Source organism: Pungitius pungitius, chromosome 20, assembly GCF_949316345.1.
Source record: "Pungitius pungitius chromosome 20, fPunPun2.1, whole genome shotgun sequence".
Taxonomy (NCBI): Eukaryota; Metazoa; Chordata; class Actinopteri; order Perciformes; family Gasterosteidae; genus Pungitius; species Pungitius pungitius.
In genome coordinates this window covers 11,570,548-11,590,901 of record NC_084919.1, presented here as the reverse complement: position 1 = coordinate 11,590,901, position 20,354 = coordinate 11,570,548, and the positions used below count along the sequence as shown (strand labels likewise).

At 43.0% G+C, this 20,354-nt stretch overlaps 1 protein-coding gene across 2 annotated transcripts in view; it reads right to left on the bottom strand.

Annotated features, from left to right (window-relative positions):
* Positions 1 to 20,354, bottom strand: part of rngtt (RNA guanylyltransferase and 5'-phosphatase) — a 54,197-nt gene that overhangs the window by 22,228 nt on the left and 11,615 nt on the right. For both annotated transcript variants that reach the window (XM_037449099.2, XM_037449098.2), the window contains exons 9-11: positions 14,667 to 14,802; positions 12,449 to 12,520; positions 5,818 to 5,982 (exon numbers count right to left, since the gene is read on the bottom strand). In XM_037449099.2, coding sequence (XP_037304996.1) covers positions 5,818 to 5,982; positions 12,449 to 12,520; positions 14,667 to 14,802 — 373 coding nt within the window. The remainder of the gene's footprint in view (positions 1 to 5,817; positions 5,983 to 12,448; positions 12,521 to 14,666; positions 14,803 to 20,354) is intronic.

Below are 20,354 nucleotides of genomic sequence, written 5' to 3'. Positions count from 1 at the left end.
CTCGTCAAAAACCCAGAAAAAATGAACAAGGCAACAGCCGAGCAGATTTGATTTGATTTGTTTCATGAGAGGAACAATTCCCGACAGTGAATGAGTAAAAAAAAAAGAAAAAGAAGAGCAAATCAATAAAATATATTCAGCGCCTGTGCTGATCTCGGTCTGTCCCGATCGTCTTGTGAAGCAAGTTATGAGCTTATTCTTAAGACATAAAATGCAAATCTAGGTGTCCATCTACCAGTTGAGGCTAAACTATTAAGCAGGACTAATTTAGGGCAAACCCTTGTATAAACCCTGGACATTTTATTAAGCCTTTTGAAGGACTGGTTTTTGTCAGTCGGTCTTGTTTTTACCTTATAAAATCATCTAGCAGGATTTCTGCTTCGGAAAATCTTCCGCTTGTGTTTTCTCAGTTTAGTTGCAAATTGTATCTCAGGTGGGCAGAGAACCGTTCTGACCTTGACTTTGAAAGCCAATATCCTGGTGTGAATAACACATCGAGTGGGCTGGTGTACAATTGTCCCACTGGGATATCAAATGAGCTTTAGAGATCGGAATACATAAAAAGGCTTTATTTATTTATTTAAAAAAAAAAAAATGTTTTAACCAGTTTCTGCTGCCGGTGCCATCCAGAGGGGCCAAAAGGACGCAGTAAAGATTTAACCTTTTTAAAAAATCTATTTTTGTAAACCGCTTGCTCATAGATTGATTGGATTTTGCATGTTGACTGACATTTACACAGCTGTGCATCTTATGGTTTATTTATGTGTGTGCAAGAAGAACAACAATGAATCCTCTCTATTACACAACAACGCCGTGGCTCATCGTCCAGCTTGTCCTTTAGCACACCTCAACTGATTTGCACTTTCCTTTCCTTTTCCCTCCCAACCTCACAGCGCCGAGGAGGTTTAGGTGCGGGGGCTGAATCAAAGGCGGAAAAGGATGGATTGATATTCCAGTCAGACCTGAGGGATGCTGCCGGAGCCACATTTCAAACATCATCTGAGCGGCGCTCTGAAGTCAGGATGCAGCTCCCTTATTAAATGAAAAGCACACCACCGAGTGGATGGGCAGGGCTGCTAAACCTCTCACTGGTTACAGTCTGGAGGAGTTTTCACGTCTTCCAATATCTTATCTTTTTGATTGGATACAGGTCACTTCACGGATTACATTTAACACATCTATTTAAAAAAAAAAGGAAAAGAGCAAACAGAGGCATTACAATTTTAAGGATTAAACCAATAAGGGGACGGCACAGTTGAGAACGATGAGAAATAGCATGAAATTGAATGGTGATATGAAAAAGAAACCTGCAGCCATCTAGACAAGTGTCCTGATGAGAGAGTAGCACGCGTCACCCCCTACCGTGAAATTAGAAAAAGTTAGCAGCAAGTTATTGGAAGACGACAAAGACCAGAGGAGCCCGTTGCCCTGAATTTTGGCTTCCAGCTTCCTTTGTGATCACCGTAAGTAGGGATCAAAATGAATGGGATTTGGTTATGAGCGCTAATAAGCAGATGGGTTTGAAATGGGCTCAATGAAAAGTTTCAATCCCCTACCACTATATTCTCTACACTAAAATATTTCTAAATATTATGTTTCCAGAGTTCAAGGTGACGTTTTAAGACATCTTGTTTTGTCCAACGGTGCCAACCCCAAAACATATTCTATTTACTCGAGTATTTCTAAAGCCTCGCATTAAGACATACACCACTTTATTTAAGACGCTGCGTTACTTGCAGGTCGCTGTGTTGGCGCCTTTTCGCTACTGAAAAAAATTTATGGATTTAGTCGTAGTTTTTTTTTTTTCAAAGATCCATTTCAGTCTTGTCTTATTTGTGGGGAAAAGGCGATTTAACGAACATCTTTTCGTCATATTCCTTTTTTGTTGATAGACTTAACACTGGTATGCACGTTGAAGAAGTTGGAGCCAGAAATGGTTTGCTTAAAAACACAAAAACCTTTCAGACAAAGTGATATTTTCACTGCCTAATCATTTTGGACAATGGCTGCACTCCGTAGTTCTTGACCTCACCGTCCGTCTCAGGGAGTCAAAAGACAAACAAACCACACACAGCTGTGCCGAACACAGCCCCCACACTCATTGATCCATACAGACCGCAGACAGACAGTCAAATGCAAAAAGACAGTCAAATGCAAAAAGACGTCTAGTTTGCTGTAAGAGAGACTGAGCTGAGATAGAGTGGACAGCAAATAGCAAAGAACCTTGTTTGAACTTGAACTTCATCACTCAATCGCTTTCTTTGTTAATGTCCGGCTGCAGGAAGGTCACATTTCTACTTCTGCACCAACGGTCAACAGCTGCATTTTCTTGGGCATTCCGGGAGTTTCATAAAAACTAACTTATATTTGATCTAGCAAAATAGTTGCCCATTAAGCAGATATGAACAAACACAAAATAAATGATCAAAGTGTAATGTGATACGAATGTAGGTTTCATTCATTCCATACAACTACTAAGTAGTACAATTTCCTTTAAGTTGTACTTAATTATAGTTTTTGCATGTACTTACATACCAATACTGAAAATACACACAAAGGCATATTATAGTCAATGTATTTTATGTTCTACGTATTCACTTGCTTTCCCTCCGGTGAATTAGACCTCTATCCTTATAGATGTGCAGTGCATCATCAGATGTTGCGTAATGTCTCGGAGGCTGTGAAGAAAACTAAAAGACAGCAAAGCAAACCGAAGGTACACAAACATTAGTCATCGAGTCTGTGTGTCGGCTTTTCCTCCGAGCATCCGGAGCCCTTACACAACAGTCAACATGTTTCCCTCGGTGGGCGGGTGCAGCAGAGACGGAGAGAGGATGCAGGTGGCAGAGTGCAGCTTGTTCCTGAACCGTACAGGGGTACCAAAAGATTCGGTCATTCTCTAGCTCTTAGCATGATATTTTAAAAGTGACGTGATGTTCAATCGTATTGGAGTTGATGACGAAAGCGTAGCTTCACCACAAACTGAATCAGGTATTCAGACGGTTTTTCGGAACCACACCCCAGCTTGATTTTGTTAAGGCCCACACATAAAGGAGGCTTCGGGAGGCCCGAGGTCGTGCTTTGAAACTGCAGACTCGTCAGCTGACAGATGTGTGAGGTCGGTTAGCAACAGGGGAACCTGCAGACTGACAGCGCTCCGCTAATGAGACGTGCAGTTATTACACCTGCCTGGACAGCATTAACATGCAGAAAAGAAAGTCTCTGTGATCTGAGTGTAGCAGCAAGAGAAGGACCATGAGAGGACATTCACATATATTGTAGGTCTGATAATGACGAATAAGCTCACTAGACTGAATGGATTAGGGCCAAAATGCATGTCTGACCTGCTGCTGCCCTGCACACCAACCCAGTTTATTCTATTCTAAGCTTGTTTATTGTTTCAATGTCTGCTTTTAAAGTTTCTATAGATGCACTTAGGCAATTTTAAATGTAATTTTCTTTTGCCTCTTGTTTGGGATGGTTTCAATTGTTTCATGTGCAGCACTTTGAATTGCCTTGTTGAAATGTGCTACACAACTCGCCCTACCTAGAGAGGAAGGACATAAGGTTCTGTCACTGCCGGACAGATACAGTCTGGTATCAATACTTGGTACACAGTCTGGAGTCAGTACTTGATACACAGTCTGGAATCAGTACTTGATACACAGTCTGGAATCAGTACTTGATACACAGTCTGGAATCAGTACTTGGGCTTCTAACCAAGCAACAGACTGAGCTGCAGTGCAGGCTGAGATTTACACTCATAATGTAATGTTGTGTCAAGTGGAATTTGGATGAGCATGATTAGCTGCAGAGATGTTGGTTATTTTCTAATGTGCATTGGTTCTTCATTAAAATGAGTATTCTAAATGTTTGTATGTGCAGCGGATAGTTCATGTAGGCCTATTACAATATTGACATTATCAACTTACTGCAATATATATTAACAGGTCCGCGATCATGTTGTTTACATATGAATGTGAATGATTTAACTGATTATTTTGATTATGGCTCTGGGTCAACTCGAGATACCGGTTTCTTTATGCAGCTTAGGCCTAATTTATTGAAATATATGATAAATGGGGAAGGGATATTCTCCAGATATTCTCCAAAGGGCATGCATGAATTAATACCAATCCTTTTGTAATTTAAGTTATCAATAGTGACTTTATTTAATGTGATTTAAATTGAATTCTTTCTGAAAATGTCAGCCTGTGCTAAATGTTAGTGTTATTTGATGTAAATGTGCTATGGCCAGTCAGAATGAAGAACAATTCATTAAATTATTAGAGACAAGGAACTGCAAATGCAACGGTAAAATGCAACGGTGTGCTATACTAGTGAGACAATCAACCAATCACTTACTAGACAAATGGTTGATTGTTAAAGGAGATACAAAACTAAAAAAGCAAAAGCTATTAGCGGCCAAACCGACACCACCATCTGACTTCTGAAGTGCCATAAAAAGTAGTATTGTTTTTACCCACAAAATGTATTTTGCCAACAAAGACCATTTAATTTAAATGAAGGGGAAATTCCAAAATGTGTTGTCTGGCCGTCCCGATGTAGAATTACTGTCTTACAATAAGGGGTCTTTGTTAGATAATTGGACGAGGAAGTCGAGGAAGCATAGAGAATAAATCGGTCCAATTGGTGGGAGAGAATAGCGATATGAATGTGCAAGTGTCTGAGCTCCAAAACAGCAGACAAAAGGCATCATACAACCCCAGTCTGTGACTGAAATGTTCCTCAAAAGGTCTTTCTGGTTGATATGCCATGAAGTGGAGTGTTGTGCTGTAATGCATTAACATCCAGATCCCCAGTTCCCCTTTCTAACGTCCCATACAACAAGAGATATGACTGTAGGGGGGGGGGGGAGCAGATGGCAGCTGTACCACACAATAGAGCAGTCACAAACCAGACATGTTTCCGGTGACTTAATTCCTCGAGCATCTTCAACAACATCCCCCTTTGAGGGCGGGGGGGGGTCAATCCTTTATACGAGTTCAGAGGGGGGGGCAGACAGCCATGGGTTGGACCAAAGGTAAACCCAAAGGTGTTGGCAAGCGGAACACAATGCAATAAACGTCTGAAACCTCCTCTCTGTGTGCCGTGCCAAGAGCATTTTTTTTCCTACTGATCTTGGCCCGACCAAAACATCTAATTAATTGGGCTCTGAACTCCCACAGGCCTGGTATTAGGGCACAAGTGCAGGCCTTTGAGGAAGGCTTAACAGCTATTCAGAGGATAAAAGCTGCGCTGTTCCAAGCCTGTGAACATCACAGTGCGGCAACTTGAGCCACGGCCGTTGATGCTTTTGTTTGACACCTACATGAAAAAAAAACACGGCCAAAAATGGGATCCAGAGCAAAATGGGGGCGAGAGAAAGAACCCGAGTTCACGTCAAAAATGTACTTTACATTAACTGTTGGTATCAAGCAAATGTCAGCGCAGAACAAATCTATTCAGTGTTCCCATGATTACCAGCTCACAGGAATATTTATTTAATTTAATATTTATATTGTATTCACACAGCCATCAAACGGAGCAAAATCACAACCGATTGACTCGAGAAATGAGTTTGATCAATCAAAGATGGCCAATATCAGAGGTATCAGCCGAGTAAATAGAGGTTCAGAAACCGGGTCCTGCAGCTAGTTCCTGAAGGATGAGTCTGTGAAAAGACTCTCCAGCACGTTTCAGAGTAAAAAAGCTAATACCTGAAGCCAGGTAGCAGTAAGAGTTTTGAATTAGCTGTATTTGAAATAGTGTGATAAATGTGTTGGAAAGAGAAAAGGACGTCTTTGTTCACGTTACCTTCCGTGATGCGTGAATGTCAAAGAAAGGTTTATTTCGGACACTGAAGGGCTCCTTGGTTTTGTCAATCTGTCCAGTCTTCATCTTTTCCATCCGGGGTGAAATGATCTCCTTTTCTATGCACAGGAGCCTGATGTTGAAGTCACACTGGCCGACAGGCTGTCCCTGAAACACAAATATATATATTAAGTCAGTCTTCACTCAATGTAACCTGGACATAACTCAATAAGAGGCTTGTGTAGTCTTTGCTAAACAGATACATTTTAAAAATTAAATTAAACTGTATAAATATAGAAAAGTATAACCTATGTGCACTGCATCTGACATGCATGCTCAATCCCTTTTGGAAAACTTATTTACAGACTAATGAGCTGTAATGTCACACTGTTTATCTAACAAAACGAGCCAGAACAAGACAGATATTTTTAAAAGTGGACAAATAGACCGAGTTATATTTAATGCAGCTTTATGTTGGAATCCTTTTCATTCCTTACTTTTGGGAGCATTTTGATGAGCAACAGGATTAGCGCTGAGACGAAAAAGAAAACAAAGACAAGGCTATTATGATAGAAAATAATACTAAAAATATCAAATAAATATCAAATGTTGCTTCTAAAAAGGTGAGTATTTTGGTTTTCCTTTGTCTTAGATTCTGATCATATATTTTTGATGGTTAAATGGTTATTTCAAATGATAACATTTTGTGTGTTTACTATTTTATTGCATCTTATGGAACAAAGGATACATCAATTACTGCAGCCCTTGAGGGCAATATAAATGCACAATAACGTCCTCATGGAATCAATACAACTCTATAAGTCTCTTCATACAACTCGTATCATGGGAGGGTCCACACCAAAGTACACAGAACAGGAAAAATCGGTCTTTTCCTTGTCACTATGACAACAGCTTCTCCACATTGTGTGCGCGCGCACACACACACACACACACACACACACACACACACACACACACACACACACACACACACACACACACACACACACACACACACACACACACACACACACACACACACACACACACACACACACACACACACACACACACACACACGAACAGTGTCCTGAACCGTCGGGCAGACGTTGTCACTCAGGCAAACTAAGAGCGCCACAGACACAATACTTCAGTTTCTGCTTAAAGTTGTCACAAAAAAAATTAAAATTATAAAAAAAAGCCAAGAAATTCAACAAGCAGAACGGCCTGACCGGTTTAAGTGTGAGTCCAGTCAACCGTCAATCTTTGTTGCGCATTGAAAACGCAATGAATCACTTTTATCAGCACAAAAAAATAAGAAACATTGCCAGATGGACACGGACTAAATGTATGACAACAATCTGACATTTAATATTTCTAACAAGTTACCGGAAAAGGAAAAGAGGGAGCTCAAACTTAGCAACCAAGCTGCCATTTATTTTGCTGCCAAGAGACTGACGAATTGATGAGAAACAAACATTGTCTACGTCACCGGGACGTCCAGAGAAGTGCTGTCTGTGCGTCTACAGATGCCCTTCACCCAAACTCAATGTGCTTCTGATGACTTCAAACGATAACTGCTCCATCCTTTGATTGAAAACCGTACTAAACCATTTTAAAAAAGGTCCTTTACACAGTTAAGTATATTATAACTAAAGGAAGCATTTCATGTGCTAATTTTCTTTGGAGCACCTCAGGGACCAATATTAGGCCCTTAGTTATTAATCCTCATCTATGTAAATAATCTTGATATAATAAAGCATGTAGATTTGGTATTTTCTCTTGTCAGGTTATGATAAAGAACAATTTCATCAAATCAGCAGACTCTCCATGAAACTCCTCTTCATTATTTTTTTATTCACCCCTACATGTTAATACTTAATGTCTGCATACTTTTACATGTAGGTCACTATGTAGTGACAACTGCTTATTTGCATTGCAGATTAATCTCCTAATTATTCAGTTGATTAAACAAACAAAGCACCACATTTGAGAAGCTTGAATTATGAAACTGGACTAACCAATTATTGACCAACAGTTGCAGCTCTATTGTAAACATTTCTTCACTGGGAGGGATACCAGACAAACAATTCGCTTCTTCTTCTATGGTTCTTCTGTCAACATTTTGCAATTTGTATCTTTTTGGACATTGTGTATTGTTTTTGCCCTTTTAAAACGTTCCAACATAATAAAAATAGAGAGTGGAAACCTTAACGCCTCCAATGTGCCCACACAAAATGGTTGTGGGATCAATATTTCCCGATCTATATAAAAAGGCACCGAGCGTGAAGGTGCAACCTGGAGAATTTGTATTCTGATCGGTTGCGGTTTGGAAAAGGCTGCTTCTGTTCTCAAGAGCCTTCTATGCAATCATCTGACCACAGGGGGGGGGAAATTATTCCTTTTCAAAGGAGACAAGGGGGGGGGGGGTGGATGGCCAGTGACTAGTTAAGATTAGATACAATTACTAGGCTGTACCTTCTCATGAGGCACACAGATGTTACACAAAGCAGTAAAAAAGATCAGAGTACTATTCTTTCAGTGTGTCTTCACCAACAATGTTTCTCACACACACACACACACACACACACACACACACACACACACACACACTTTAATAAAAGTTGATCGTCTTTAAGATACAGTCTGAATTACAAATATTGCCCTGAGTAGCAAGAGAATTGCGATGAGCTATTTTCAGGACTTAGTAGAAGTAAAGTTGTATAATAAATCCACTGTGAGGTAGAATATTTAGTTGTAATCATCAGTTGGCACAATATGACTCCTCTTAGATGCCCACGTTCACCCGTTTTTAAGTAGGCAAACATTAATGAATTAACATTAACCATAGCAACATGTTATCGATGTCTCTGTTGCGGAGTCAATCCAACTTTTAACAGCATTTATAATTCTACAACGACAGTTTGGCAACTATAAATGTTTGTAAAAATTAATACGAAGCATCATTTTGACGACCTGTTCTTCCTTTTCAGTGTCACTGCTAAATCAATGGCTCTGTGTGCTCCTGCAGCAGCAGCTGGTGTCAAGTCCCACACGTTCTGCGACGTCTGTCAGCCGCGTCATCGGGACGGAACGAGATGTAAGTGTGGATGAGTCACGTGCAGCGAAAATACAGACGGGAATCTTGTAATTGCAAACATTGATTGTTTTGCTGTGGTAGCAGAAGGGAATATTTCTCTGTGGCTACTATTCATTTGCTTTTGCTGCTGCACTTTGGCTCAATGTCGTCACTGGAGGGGGTTTGAGCTTCGGCCGAGTCAGTGTTTCAACGGAGCACCATGAAGCTCACGTTGTGATGTCAGTGTATTTATACAAAACTCTGCGGCCGAGACGTAATTAATAAAACAATTGCCTCGCAAACTTCTCTCTTGAGAAAATGTGCTGCTTGTCGGTCTTAGGTTATAGGAAAAATTAAATATTTATGTTTTAAAAGCAATGTTGAGATGGAACTTACTCATACAAAAAGAGTTGAAGACATCTAAAAGAAACGTTCAAATTAGTGGATTAAAGTTTCTTAAAATACTAAATAATATATTAAACATGATTCAACACAAGCAATCATTAAATACGAAAATAATTTTCTTTGTAAAAAAAATGTAAATGGATTGTTCTTAAATGTTGAAGCTGAATCTTCAAAGTGAGGCTTTAGACGTCGATGGATGCTCTAAAAAATGCAGCAAAATAACAACGCAGTGAAAAAACAGACAAATCGGAGCGTGCTGGGAATAGTGTTGAAAGCTGTATGGCTGTCTGGGATGATTTATGAATAAATTAAATAAAACAACGCTGACAAAATTACCGTTGGGAGCACTCAATCTCAAGCTTAATGTGCAGCTTCCAAGCAGCATTTGTTTTTTGTTTTTTTTACAAAAAGGCTTTCAGGCTGTTCTGGCTTTAAACCGTTTATAACCACATATTATATCTGTTTGCATCATAGTGCTCAAGCAAATGCACATGATGTACATTAAGGCAGATGGAAATGTATATCCATATTCCAAGAATACTTTTTTTGTTTTGAGTGGCTTACTAACTTAAATACAAAGATGGGCTTACCACTCACAAATTCAGGGATGAGCTGTCAGATTTCTGTGACAATTTGCAGAAAAAGAGAAGCGCTCTTTTCAGACCTATTTTTTTTTAATGCAGCATACTGAATATTTTCAAATGAAAGGCACTAAAACAACAAAGAACCGTTTTTGTGCAAGCAGAGTACATCAGTCTGGAATGATCAGGGCATTAAGGTTATCTAATAGAGAGCACTACTGCCCCCTCAGCTACATTTGAGTATAATTATCCCAATAACGCCCCCACTTTTTTAAATAAACAACCGTCACATATTACACCCCGTGCTCAACATGAAAGACGTCTATAGATGATGACAGGTAAAACGCACATGACCAGCTACTGGCTGCTTGGCATCATTACTTGTGTTGACCTATCAACACAAATCTTTTCTTATCTGCAGTGCGTCATGAGAGCCACGCAGCTGTAGGTTTAAGAGGAATGATGCAGCCCCGGGACTATTCTTAGGCCCTGGCGAGCTACGGTCTGTACCCGCGGACAAACTTATCAAGTGGAAGTGAATGCTGCTGGAGCCAGTAAAGCCCTCCACTCCAGAAGGTACAATTCTTCTTGGGATCTTTACAAGCCGTCCTTTCGGCTTCGGGCAGTTCGTGTGATGGAGACAATAATCTTACTCTGCACTTGAATGTGGGATGTGAAATTGGTTACATAGAGCAGAACGGGGCCAATAAAAGTTCAAGGACATGATGGTAGCGAGCAGCTTTCTACATTAACGTCTAAACGAAGGGCATATATATATATATATATATATATATATTTGTGGGACTGACAAGCTGAAAAAAGAGCCCTTTTCAGTCAGTCACATAGGTACTGTACAACATCAGCTCTGTCGACACCATGACACTGACTGATGATGACCATGAATGTCCACAGCTCCGACATGAACAGCACATTATGTGCCGACACCCCTGTAACCCCGGAAACTCCAACCGTTCGCCAGCAGCTAAATCACCAGCCTTGGCGGGAGGACACATACCTCCCATCAAAGGGATCCCAGGGATGTGCTGTCTGTGACTTTGTAAACAAGTGAGGGGGGGAGGGGGGGGTCCGGCAGGTGGCCCTGTGAGACTAACGAGGATCAATACAACAGCGCTTTAGCGACGGGCTCGAGGTGCAGCCCCGTGGAGCCGCTAACCTCCCCACTCGCCTACAAAAGGCGTTCCCACCCTTCACCGGAGTTGTTGAAGCCGCCTGCTCGCGATCAATGGCCGAGAGGAGGCGCGAGGGGCAGACTTAACGGCGATAGCCACGCCCCTCCCTTCCTCCTCCAAAGTCAAAATAACGCGTCCTTGTGGCTATTACATCTGTCCTGGTATGATTGATCATAACGAAAGAAAATGATTACAATACATGTATACGTTTGAAAAAGAGTTTCACAATTTAACACACTTCAAAAATACAATGCAGATTATATTATTTGGTTTCAGCCGTTTCACGGGAAGATTCATCCACAGGCTCCCGTCCCAGATTTGTTTTCCTGCCTCATCATCAATATCAGCCATTACTTTTTCTCTCTGCTTCAGTCGACCAAATTGAGGCAGCTGGGGAACAGTTTCACTGCTGCAGCTGAATGGCTTGTTTTTCATGGGGAGAACTGTACTTTTTTTTTTTTGCCTCGTCATAATTTGAGTGGTCACGCAGCCGCTCGGTCGAAAGCAGCAGAGGAAATGAGAACCAGGGTAGGCAACAGTGGCCTGTGGTGGGAACAAAGCCCCCCGCAATATGCTGTAGGAAATACCCAAAATATATAAATGTAGGCTGACTACTTCATTAGTATAGGAATCATTCTGTCCCTGGTTTTTGATACCTTAAAACAGCTCATCACTTCACTATAAGCAGTAATCACTACACAGAGATGGGGACTCGAGTTTGAGACTCGTGAGCATCTCTGTCACTACATTAGGAAAAAAACAAAAACCATCTATAATAATAATCATCATCTATAATGCAAGTATGGGGACTATGGATCAGGTTCAATCCATTACACTGACCCTGATGGATTACTATCAGAGAACAAAGACCTAGCTTTTCTCTTTATACATATATATATATATATATATTCAGTGTGCTTAAGGTAAGGCTTTAGTAAAGCTCAGAGCGTGACAGGATTGGGGGGGTGTCGTGCAGGGGTCAAGGCCGCCCTCACACATGCAGACTGACATCGCGCTGCAGAGCTCTGCTGCCTGCTGCTCCCGTCTTGAAAGAACCCCAAAAGAGAATTAGATTTTTAAGACTTCCAGATAAGCTAATCCCATCCCAGCTTTCTCCTTACGGACAACCCACACCTCGGTAACAGGATTTTTCCTTTTGCCAGCTGCCGACAGACCACCGCATAAACAGCAATTCCCCTCTGCTCAACTAGTAACAGTAAACTGGAGGGAGAGGGCAGAAGGAGCTGCTGATGGACCACGCATTCTTCTGATGTTCTGTTTTGTTTATTATGTTTGACATCTTAATCTTTCGGGTTCCTCGGGGAGCGATGCGTCAATAGGAGGAAAAACACATTCTTAAACCGCCGGGGGCTACTCACATTGAATTTGATGATGTCGTATATCAAATAGCGGGGGACGGGCTGACCGTTCACCTTGTCGACGATCATCTCCTGCAGAGATAAAAGACAAGAGAGGCACGTTGAGGTTACCGAGAGGAGCACGCACACGCTCCACGATGTGGAAAGAAGATATGGCTCCTCTGAGCAAGTGGTTCTGGAGGAGGAAAACCGAACGACACCGGGCGGGTCACAGCTCTCCAGAGGATGCATGTTCAGAGGAGGGAGATGCCCGCAGCGGTGAGGGGGATTGCAAGGAATAGGGGAGGTGTGTGTGTGTGTGTGTGTGTTGGGGGCTGGTAAAGAAGGACATGAAGCAGAAATAGCATCGCACATCTATTATGCAAGACTCTCTGGTTGAAAGTCAGGTCCAGCGGTGGGACAGGCACAACAGACACACGGGACGTTTTCAAAGAGCTGTTACACAACCAGGTGATGTTGTGACAGCAGAGGCGCAGAGGCCACCGCCGCTGAGGTCGGGGATGTGAAAGTAGGGTCTGTGGGGAAGACAAAAAGCTCACGGTTTGATACAACTACAAGAAATGGGGACGTAATCTCAATTGAAAATACTATTTAAAAAAAATGAAGATTCATGTTGAAAGAAAAAAAGAACACCTGATCAGTTTTTATTGAAGTTGGCTACACGAATGAGCGCCAGAGACTTTGTGGTGCTGTGGTCGAGCAAGATGAGTACACTGATTATGTTGCATTTACACCTCATTTACTGCACAATGTGGCCCTAGCGCTGCTTTTCTCTCTATTAGGGCTTGTGTGGACAACGCAGTTAAGCTACTGCTGTTTGCTTCCTCCTTAGACATGTGGATTGCAGCTAAATTTGATCTGACTTAATCAGATGTGTTTTCATTGTGGATGAAAAACCTTCATCTGAATCTGCAGTCAAGTCAACAACAATGTTGTAAAGTATAAATATAGCAACAGCATTGTCACCATTTTAGACTTCATGGGGACGTCTGCACACTTGCCAGTTGAGAAAGTTTACCAAGAGCAAACTCATTTGCTCCAACTCAGCCCTACAAATGCCCTACACCGAATAGCTTACAAACTATTCAAAGTGTGGCACCATTAACAATCATCAATTACCCGAAACTACAGACAGCAGGCGTGCATTCCTACTGGCTATCGGACAGAGAAACCGGCCGAGCGGTCACAGCGAATCGCCAAAAGCCGGAGTGGAGAAGAGGAGTTAAAGGCAGGCGGGTAGATTGCTGTGCGAGGGGTTGGAGAGAAACAATGATGTCATTCCAAGAGGCGGCCATCACTCGGGCATCGGGTGCGCTGGACCGTTGCACGGACACGGCGCAGCAGAGGAATACATTAAAGAAGCCGAGCCACACTGCGCACTCAGCCAATATCGGAACTCGTGTTGATGTAAAGCTCATCAGACGCTGCGCGGCTAAGCTGCACGGCGAGACGAGGACCACGCGGCTGCTCTTCCACACAGCGTCTCCCGACCAGAAGCCAGAAGCATCAACAGATGAATAAAACAAAACCTCGCCGCGATGCAAACCAGTGTGTGTGTGTGTGTGTGTGCTGCTCTTTCAAAGTAACACTAATCGGCTGCAATTAGACGTGCTGCCCAATGAGGCGACTAAAAGCACCGCATCAATCAGCAGCTGTTAAGCCACGAGGGAGCGCATACCCATTCTACATTAAATGACTCCACACTGAAAAGAAACCAAGGCCAAGGCCATGTACCCGTCACCCCCCCCTCCCCCCCCCCCCCCCACCGACTGCAATAACCAAATCTCCGCTGAGACTTTTCCTTTTCCTGCGCCTCCAGTCCGGGGAGGCCTGTGTGTGTGTGTGTGTGTGTGTGTGTGCTGCCGGGGAGCTGCACGTGACCTCAATGGAAGCCTGAGCCTAGCACCCCAGGCGTCGAGGAGTCAGCGAGCCCACGTTCTCACCCAGGGGAGCGTTGCATGACAACTGAGCGCGGCAACGCCGACAGAGCAGCTGCTTTCAGGCTGGATGCTGAGTTTTTCTTTCACCTGTGGTTTGGCAGTTGATGTCAATTATCTGCAAAGGCTGAGCGGCGGGGGAGCGTGTCAGTGGTGGGAGCTGCAGGGGGACGTGCCTTCTCAGTCAAGGGAGAGTCAGCTACGGGATTTTTCACGGGAGCACGGAGAGACGCCAGCAGAAAGCAACAGAAGGAGAGTTAGGAAGGCAAAAAACAACTCACCCCGTCCAATAGAGTGTTCGCTAGATGGACCCGCGGATCCTTCCGGAAAGGAAACTCTAGGTTCGCTATGTGGAAGATGGTGTTGTCTCGGTCGACCATGAACACTTCGTTTTTCCCGTTGATCAACATCATGTACCTGCAGGAGAAGATGAACCACGGTGACACACGGTAGCACGTTGCGTATTCACTGCTGATGTCATATCGGGTCCTCAGAGGCGACGCCATCATTCGGAGGTTACGCTGCAGACGACACTCGCTGTGCGTTTGATGGTGTGTTATTTTCATTTGAGTCAGTGTATTGGATCAGGTTACGTCATCTATTTTGACCCTTTTAAGAGAGGGGTTTCTCTGCTAAAATTGCATTCCTATAATTATCTTTAATAATTTTATTAGGGAGGTCCTAATATAGGAACCACAATTTAAAAAAAGAGAAAAAACACTCAGCCACTACACAAACAACCAAGCCTGCATATGGCTGCAATGTGCCAATTAGTTGTGTCCCATTTAAATAACAACAACAGCCAAAGCTGTTAGAGCTCATTTCATGTCTGAGAAGATAAGTGAGATAACCAAACGGACACCTGCTAATGGCATCTTACTCCCGGAGCAAACACTTTCTCCCCAAAAGAGCCCATCGACATGAATTATGAATAGTTATTCTTGGATAGATAATTCCGTTTGTTGCGTGTAAAGCGGTAAAGGCATGAAATATGAATAAATAACGACCAAACGTTTGATAAAAGTGAGAAATGAACTACATTGCACTGCAACGTGTGGCCATCCTTTACTTTTCCGATGTTTTGGGTTCATTAAAATAAAACTAAAACCGATTGAGAATCTCCAAGGACTGCTAGAAAATGACTTTTTCGCCCACGAGTAAACTCAAAAACCCGAGAGCAGCGACTGTTAGATTGCAAAGAATCGCTGCATGGGGTTATGATCTGAGCTGGTATTCATTTGTCTCCACTTTTCCTCGTCATTAAGCTCACGTGTGTGAGCTGCTGAAGTATGAAGCACGGGCATTAGGAGGAACACTTGGAGACTTCCTCTCTGAAAAAAAATTGGACACGCTCTAAATAATGCAATGGCACACTTTTACTATTAGTTATCTGCCTGCAGCTCTAATTCCACCTGTATCAATATATTATGACAACCACATGTGGACAAAATGGCCGTAAAGATCATTTGAAACTGCATGCACTTCCCAATTTAGAAACACAACGCTTCCAGTCTGATCGGCGCTGACGTAGCTCAATTTGACTCAATTTGTCGATAAGTCACGTCTTAAAAAGTGTCCTCTGAATGAATGAGGGTCTAACTATTTTTGAGTAGGAAGACTTATTAACGGGTAACACATGTGACAGTCTGGGAAGCAGCGTGTGTACACATCGATAGAGGGGGATGATCGCTGAGCTGGCAGACACGATGGGCCTCTTTAAACGTGAGCCAGAAGACTGACAAAAATCCACGATCCCTCCCGTCTGTTTGTTCCTTGAAAAAAAAAAGAAGAAAAAAACGGAGCTCAAAAGATGGGCCACACCCCAAAAGCACAAGCGCCATTGTTGCCTTTTGTCTCCATCTGCAGAAGCGCCTTCAACTGTGGGCGACAACAGCGAGCATCACTGCTAGAGGATCGTTCGTTCACACTGTTATTTCTGTTACTCTGAATATCATGTATGGTATTTTTGTTGTTTATTTTGTTGTTGTTTTTTTCCATAGTAACACTTTCGGTGTGTGTGGTTCTTCTGTAATATTGACATGACCTGCTTGAGCCCAGAGCAGTAAGCCAATAAAAGTTAAATTTCACAATTTTAAACCACATAACGTATTTAACAAATTAAAACAGTGCCTTTTCAACTCAAGGCTCAGAAGGTTCAGCCTTACGCAAAACCTTGAAGCAGCCGGGAGTCACGAGGATTTTTAACTCCCCTTCACGAGATGAAAAGCCAGTCGTTTTCTGCTTCGGATCCACTACGTAAAAGCAGTGGCGTGCGCAGTGAGCCAAGGTTCAATGAGGAAAGCAGTGCACAAAATAAAATGATATTCTCCAGCTTTCAGATTGGTGGGTCTTCATTTCTTTCAATGCATTTTGTGTTGGAATATTGTTCATTGGGTTTGTAGATGGGTTTACATACGACTGCGTATGTTTTAATGGTTGACTTGAAGAAGGTGAAACCTGTCCTCTAACAATTAATGCTTTTGGGAGGAGAGGGATCGTACATCGTAGTAGGAGCCAATCGGGAATGGGAAAAAAAGAGTCCAATTTCTTATATTATAATTCCTCTCGTATTCTTAGGATATGATTGGCATTTCTCTTGAGAAACAACGTTTGTACCTTAATTGCAGCCAATGCATTTAGAAAATGACCATTTGGTTCTTCAGCATCTATTCTACTGCATCATGTGGTTCTGGGGAGTTGGGGCGGGCTTATCGGGTCAGACATATTCTAAATGACTTTATAAAAGAAAGGGAAAAAATGGTATTAGCAATCTGTTGGCTTCATCACACACCTCTTATGAACCCAATTTCACTTTGGCTGCCTGTTGCTCTTTAACACAAAATACCAAGTGTTAATAAGCAGGAGGAACTAATGTCCTAATGAGCAACTGCAGTCCAGCTATGTTTCCAAAGGTTAAATATAACAATACCTGCGCCTGGAAATGGAGGCTAATTATCTTGTAACTGACACATAAAGGGACATTATGCCATAGAAATTAGAAGAAAGCTTTGATGGAGCAGAAACTCAACATATTAACACAAGCTGGAGGGAGGCACACCTTTGGGGGGGGGGGGGGGGGGGGAGAACAAAGTCTGATGACAGACTTGGGATTAATGACTTCCCCCCACTGACAGAGCTATGCATCCTCATACCTGCTGTGACTCTGAATCATGATCACAGAGGGATTAGATGAAATAAAGTATGCCCTCATGCCAGCTGGCTCAAAGTGGGAAACTTGAAGCGCTGCCAATGACGGTTCTGTGCGTCGAGTATATGAGCTGACTAAAGTACAGAATTAACAGGTTTGCTAGGGTCCTGTTTAAGGAAATTGTCTTTTCTAAATTAAAGTACAGAGCTGCAAATCTTACAATTCATAGGCATGCATAAAAATAAATAGAAAATCGAAATTAATCCTCACACAGGAGTGGTGGGGACAAAAGGATGTTTGCGATGTTTTTGATACAAAACAAAAACATCATCTTGCCATTTTTGCGATTCTCGACAATCCACTAAGTACATTAGCACAATATTAATGTTGTCGGTTCCTGCGGAAAGAGATATTTCAAAAGACTTAAATCTACACCGAATTAAAGCGGGTTTTTGTACAATAGACAATGGACAGCATTTGGAAGCCACATTCTCTCTCTCTCGGGCATTTCTACACCCCCCATTACATTTGAGGCACCGTATCCCAAACAGTTCTTCAAAAAAGCAGTGAATCTGAGGTGGGGGGGGGGGATGAGAGGAAAAGAAAGCAATCAATAGCTCGCCTTTGATTAAATGTTCTGCTTTGTGTACCTTTGAGAATAAATGCGTAGGAAGATGCTGTTCCCTTTAAAGTGTCCTTTCAATGAGGGGTTTTGTTGGGGGGGGGGGGTTATAGTGGGATGAAAGGCTAGACATATAACCTTATCATTTCCATTACACTCAAATGCTCCCCAAGCAGAGCCGCCAGTGAAAGTGGTATCAAAACCCTCAACACATTGTTCAGATAAAAGACATCAGGGAGGTGACTTTGAGACCCCCCCCTCCCCCTCGCATTCACCCACCCCCCCTCCCCTCCAGTCATGACTTGAAGGAGCAGCATAACACAAGCCTTGAGATATGAATGAGGGTCGTCCAGAGGTCCAGTAAAAACTAAAAAATCTGGTCAGGAGGAACGAAGAATGTCGAGTGGGCTCGATACAGCTGCGTTTTTCGTTTTCTTCGGGGGGGGGAGTGGTCACAATGAACGCACTAAAGTACATAAAAGCAGTAAAGCAAAGGGAACGGGTGCAGGTTATGCAAATGGGCCGTGTGAAGGGGAGGGTGTATTTGATGCCGGGAAAGAGTCGGGATCTGAGGAGATCAAACGGTTTGTCGCAGCGGAGAGCATCTGTCCTCCAGGGAGGAGACAACAGGTCTGAGCTCAAGTGCCCCCCCCCCCCCGTCTAATTGGCAAGTTAGCCGTGGAGTGTGTTCAGAGGGGAGCACAGGGAGGCCCATTAGCGATGCGTCCAACCCAGTGGTCCCTTCCTCATGTCTCTCAGAAACACACTGCACTTTCTTTCAGGAGAAAATATTCAATGTGATGTGTCCCTTTACACCCTCCCCTCTCCTCCTCCTCCTCCTCCTCCTCCTCCTCCTCCTCCTCCTTCCCCCCACGTTCGATGAGTGCTCTGGGCCTCAGATTTCAACCTCATCTCGCCCCCCCCGAGCACCCCCGAGCCCCCGAGCAACTTCATCCCTAATGAGGCCATTGTGTCGGATCTGCCGGGTCTCCTCCCGCGGCACCAGCCCACGCTCACGTGGGGAGAGGTGGGGGGGGGGGAGACACCTGGGATCAGATCCAGCGGCTCTGCGCATCATTAGTGCCGCGTGGATTGGGAAGGACGGCTGCGTTACACGCGTGGAGACGCCAGGTTGCTTTTCTGGAGGGAATAGAGAACAAAGAAGATCCACCTTCCGCTGCACACCGCAGATGCAGATACTGTATTTCTATGTTAGAGAGATGCAGTTGTTGTTGTTGTTCAATAAAGGAACATTATTTCAGATGCAGTTTGGTGAATTACACCAGCAGAGAACGAAATGTCCCGCACCCGCTACCAGGGGTGTCACCCGAATGCATCACTGCTGTCAGCTGTGTCTGGGGGGTGGGGCGGGGGGGGGGGGCACATCTCCTCCACTGTGATAGAAACAGCACAGACGTCCCCCATAGAAAAGCTTGGCGAAACAGCTGTACACTGAATCAGAGAAAATAAGTTTAACCTGACATGAGCAGCAAAAAAACACCATTGAGTCTCCATCACTCTTTTTTTTTTAAATCACACGCTTGCACTGATGTTCTGGCAATTGCGTTTATGGTTTACCACCCTATTGCCAAGGAGCAACAGCTGCTAGAGGCACTTTGCCAAAAAGCCTTTTTGATTATTTAAAACTTCACATAGAAATATTCAAGGGTAATCAAAGCTACAGGACAATGAGCTAAGGGGACAATGAGGTTGACGAAAAGCTGTGGGACCTCCCTTAGACGTACTGCCGTCATCATTACTATTGTACTGTACTGCTATATGAGGGATGAGGACTGGACAGATTGGCTCACATGTGAGTTGAAAAAAATAGTAGCCCATGATAAAATATGTTTTCTTTAAACTGTTGTATTTCAGGGCCCAGGACACATTGCTGCACCAACAAACACACAACCGCTTGTGAATAACTAATACACAATGAATTGTGTGGGATTACGATTCCTTATTGTATGGGCTATTTGAGATTCTTTGTTGATGCATACATTAGAAATAATAAATAATAGCCATGGAATTAAAGCTGGTCTTCATGACAAAATTAACTCAAGACAAAATTTAAAAAAAAAAAAAAAAAAAAAAGCAAACAAAACCAAATCCAGAATCTGTGAAACTACAGAGAAATAACATCAGAAAGTAACAAATGCAGGTCTTAAAAACATTATTAACGACTTTAATGCAAACCCA